The 5221-nt window shown below is 38.4% G+C and overlaps 1 protein-coding gene across 1 annotated transcript; it reads left to right on the top strand.

Annotated features, from left to right (window-relative positions):
• Window positions 4151-4905, top strand: LOC109947702 (putative glycine-rich cell wall structural protein 1). The gene is made up of 2 exons (XM_020558553.1): window positions 4151-4383; window positions 4494-4905. Exons 1-2 carry the CDS (start codon window positions 4151-4153, stop codon window positions 4903-4905), a joined length of 645 nt encoding a protein of 214 aa, XP_020414142.1.

Genomic DNA, 5221 nt, shown 5'->3' with positions numbered 1-5221 from the left:
TGTGCTGTAGTTAGAGTGGAGTCACTGGGTGAGCGTATTTCTTTTGAGATTTGAATGTAAGTTTTTCTGCCACCTTTCTATGCTTTTGCGTCAGGGTATCCCAATGAAGCCATTGTTGAGATTTTGGTTCGGCTTAGGTTTGCGAAGTGTGGAAGCTTTAGGGGGTTACTGTGGTAGATAGTTAACTTGTGGGCTATGAAGAGGGAATAAGGGCACTTGGAGATTCCTCCAATTAGGGTAATGAGTCTCAGTAGACTGAAATGATTTAATGGTTATGCTGGATTGGAGAACTAGTTCAAGGAATTCTGCAAAGCAGAATTATTGTGCTGGGAATCAGGTCGGTGAAGGCGGAAATGTAGTTTTGGTAACTCTCCCTTCAATGAAGGAAGCCTCCGTTTCCTTTATGATTTATTTATTTATTGCGAATTAGAAATTTCTACTTATCTGCACAGCTTATATTTTTTTATTCGTTTTGTGTCGTTGTGATTGCAGTTTCTGGGTATTCGCTGGCTCCTTCTGTTTGTGTGGGTCATATATGCTGCGCGTTGGGGAAAAAATGGAATATTTGTTGAATCAGTATTTTGGTTGATGATGTATTAAGTGACTTTTGACTTCTTTTGGGGTTGTCCATAGGATGAGTTGAAACCAAAACTGCTGTAAATTTCTGTCTAATATTCATCGGTATTGTAGTAAAGGAGACTGCTTTTGGATTTAGAAAGTGATTCTGAGACTATTCTCTGGGTTTGTAAGGTCCCTAAATTTCTGGTTAAGTGCTTGTGAGGTCCCGAATTCTTTGCTATACTTTTTAAGCAGTTTACTTTCTTGGTGGAATTGCCTCTGTCTCATGTTTGCGTTTCTTGTTTCAGGCTTGTTTCTTTAGGTAAGGTAGACTCCTTGTCCACCGGGTGTAATATTTTTTTAGCATTGACAAAGTTTGTTTGTTCTCCAAAATCAAAATAGAAACATCACAACTATAAGAATATTGCACCACGTGTCAGATGTAAGAAATGCAAGAACATTGCACCACAATTTTCCAAGAGAAATACAAGGCACATCACAACTATAAGATAATTGCACTACACGTCTCAGAGGACCTGCCCAAAATCGAAGTGCATCTAAGCCCAACCAAACTTACAAAGTTGTTATCAAAACAACAACCCAATGTCATAGGCAGCTCACCAACCAAAGTACCAAAACTATATGGTAGAATATTCATTTAAAGGTTATAACACTGATTGAAGAGAATTATGCTGCCTAGGCACTGAAGAAAGTCGGAGTAGTATTGTTGGCAGCACAAGTCATGCTACAACAAGATATGGAGATATAGTGATTTACAAGGATGACATAGAGTAAATTCAATCTTTTGCAACAAATAAACATTTTTCACAAAAGGATGAAAATATTTTGTCATTTAGTGAAATGGGGAAACCACAATTTTCAAAAGTATTGGGCAAAATCGCAAATATCAAAAATTGCATACAAATCCTCCAGTTATTCAAGAATTGCAAGATATGTCCCTTGTTGAGATTCTCTTATGTGGGACCGGCCAAGAGGTGTGTGTGTGAGAGAGATTTGATGAGTGTGTGAGAGTTGGTGGACGATGACATCACCCAAGTGAAACCACCCTTGTACCAAAAGGCAAGTGATCCAACTTTATTCCTATTTGTGTATCTTAAAAACTTGAAGGGACAAAACTATATGGTAGAATATTCATTTAAAGGTTATAACATTGATTGAAGAGAATTATGTTGCCTAGGCACTGAAGAAAGTCGGAGTAGTACTGTTGGCAGCACAAGTCATGCTACAACAAGATATGGAGATATGGTGATTTACAAGGATGACATAGAGGAAATTCAATCTTTTGCAACAAATAAACATTTTTCACAAAAGGACAAAAAAATTTTGTCATTTAGTGAAATGGGGAAACCACAATTTCCAAAAGTATTGGGCAAAATCGCAAATATCAAAAATTGCATACATATCCTCGAATTATTCAAGAATTGCAAGATATGTCCCTCGGTGAGATTCTCTTATGTGGGGCCGGCCAAGAGGTGTGTGCGTGTGTGAGATTTGGTGAGTGTGTGAGAGTTGGTGGACGATGACATCACCGAAGTGACACCACCCTTGTACCAAAAGGCAAGTGGTCCAACTTTATTCATATTTGTGCATCTTAAAAACTTGAAGGGACAAAACTATATGGTAGAATATTCATTTAAAGGTTATGACAGTGATTGAAGAGAATTATGCTGCCTAGGCACTGAAGAAAGTCGGAGTAGTACTGTTGGCTGCACAAGTCATGCTACAACAAGATATGGAGATATGGTGATTTACAAATTCAATCTTTTGCAACAAATAAACATTTTTCACAAAAGGACGAAAATATTTTGTCATTTAGTGAAATGGGGAAATCACAATTTCCAAAAGTATTGGGCAAAATCGCAAATATCAAAAATTGCATACATATCCTCCAATTATTCAAGAATTGCAAGATATGTTCCTTGGTGAGATTCTCTTATATGAGGCCGGCCGAGAGGTGTGTGCGTGTGTTAGATTTGGTGAGTGTGTGAGAGTTGGTGGACGATGACATCACCGAAGTGACACCACCCTTGTATCTAAAGGCAAGTGGTCCAACTTTATTCATATTTGTGCATCTTAAAAACTTTAAGGGACAAAACTATATGGTAGGTGGAAATGTCATAACATGTCATGAGATATTTTTGACTAACAGTCAACACTCATATTTCAATAATCATTCAATATAAATATTAAAAAAAAAAAAACATATTGACATAAATTCATATGAACATCTCATGAACTTTTTAATATTTTATAAATCACACAAAAATCCTAAATTCATGCAACAACCAAAAAATAAATAAATAAAAAATCATATTCATGCTTAGGACTTCAAGAACAACACAACCATGCAATCCATACCCACATGAGCATCATCTAGCATCAAATCCCAAAAATACCCCTATGGTCGGAATACCCACATGCTCTTTCCATTGAACCCAACTTTCATACAACATCTCATATATCTAATATCTCATATACATGGATGAAAACACATGACAGAATGAACATAGCATATCACTTATACAACTTGAACCTAAGCCCATATTGATTCCAATAACAAAAAAGAAAAGGCATAAGGAGATTAGACAATGGCTCTTGATACCACTCGAAGGAAACATGTATTTGAAATTTAAATTTATTGGATCTTGGGCTACAAAATACCAAATATTCAAATAGGCGCATAAGAAAATTTTAGTTCTTATTGAGCATAATGCTATCCAATTTCCCAGGTATCTTTATAGGTCTAATCTAATATATGGACGAAAGAAAAAGGGAGAAAAGGATGAAGCTTTCTCACCCTTGAAGCTCTATTGGATGATCTCCAAGTTATCACCTTTGGAAATGCCTTCTTCCATATCTTGCTTCATGGATTCTTCACAAGGTACCAAAGTAGCTACCCTCTAGTTCACCACACCAAATGTTTAGATGATGAAGAAGGAAACAACCAAGAGAGTGGAGCATGATAAGGCAAAGCCCACCAGTTCAAAGAAACATAATAAATAGTGTTTTCGTAGTTTAAAGAAACAAGATAATTATGGATGTGACTTTTTGTGAATCCAGGAGTATGATATGATACTGGTTGGGATTATGATTGGAGCTTTTTTGAAGTGATGAATTTTCCTTTTGTGAAGCCATTATTGTTGGGATATTTTTTGTTGTGTTTGTTTGTTTTTTTTTGGTCTCTCATGTCATATTTAATTTAATTATCCCAAACAAAAATTACAACTATGGCCTCCAAATCATCAATCATATATTTTTTTTCCTTGCCATAATCTCTACAATGACTCCAGAAAACAATAATTGCTTCTAAAAAGTAGCTACATACTCCATATAGATTTTGACTGATTTCAAAAGAGTTATAAAGTTGATAGAGTTTAATTGAGTTTGACTAAATTCTACAAACTCCACATAAATTTTGACTAAATTCGTGTATAGATTTTAACGGAGTTTATTAGAGTTTTATTATTGATTTTAATGGAGCTTATTGCACTCAAAAAACAAAGGATTTAGGGGTAATGACAGTGATGGTGATGGCGATGGTAATGGCGGTGGCGATGGTGGTTTGTCGGTGATGGTGAGGAAGGCAGTGTTGGAGAGGGTGAGGGTGGGAGTGGTGGTGGCGGTGGGAGTGACGGGCAATGGTGGTGACAGTGGGGGTAATGGTGGGGCTGATAGTGGGGATGGTAGTTGGGGTAGAGATAGGGGTAATGGTGGTGGTGGCGATGGTGGTGGTGGCGGCGACTACGATGATTGTGGTGGTGGTGGTGATAAGGGCAGCAGTGGTGGTGATAGCCATGATAAGATGTTGGTAGGAGAAGTGATGAAATCGTATCTTGATAATAAAAATTATATATCTATCACTCAAAAAACAAAGGATTTAGGGGTGATGACAGTGATGGTGATGGAAATGGCAGTGGCGGTGGCGATGGTGGTTTGTCGATAATGGTGGGGGAGGTAGTGGTGGAGGAATTGGGGGTGGTAATGGTAGTGGTTGTGGCGGTGGGTGTGATGATGGTGATGATGCTGGTAGTGACTAGCAGTGGTGGTGACACTGAGGGTAATGGTGGGGCTGATAGTGGGGATGGTAGTTGGGGTGAAGATGAGGGTAAGGGCGGTGGTGGCGGCGTTAGTGATGGTGATGGGGCTGGCGGTGGAGGTGACAGTGGGGGTGGTGTGGGGGTAAAGGCGGTGGTGGCAGTGGCAGTGATTGTGATGGTGCTGGCGGTGGTGGTGACGGTGGGAGCGGCGACGGTGGCGGTGATGGTGATGACGCTGGCTTGTAAAGAAAAGAGAGGGTGGAATTTTCAACTCAAGTTATGTTTGTAGTGGCAATGGTTGTGGCATGACAACCATGTTGATTGTGATGTTCTGCCTTGGAAAGAAAAGATTGCATACTTAAGACTTTCTTGGGTGCTAATACCGGGACGTTTCTTGAGTGCTAATAGTGGGTGATTCAGGCAAAACAAAATTTGAATGATATGATAAACCGTTGGAACATTACAACCTTGCTTTTTCTAAGCTCTTCACAAGAATATATATATATATATATTTTTTTTTTTTTTCACATAATCTTGGAACATCATCTTCTAATCACAATAATCTTGGATAGGATTTGATGAGGGAAAAGGGATGAGAGAATGAA

Source organism: Prunus persica, chromosome G1 (assembly GCF_000346465.2).
Source record: "Prunus persica cultivar Lovell chromosome G1, Prunus_persica_NCBIv2, whole genome shotgun sequence".
Classification (NCBI taxonomy): domain Eukaryota; kingdom Viridiplantae; phylum Streptophyta; class Magnoliopsida; order Rosales; family Rosaceae; genus Prunus; species Prunus persica.
This window is presented reverse-complemented; position numbering and strand designations above follow the sequence as displayed.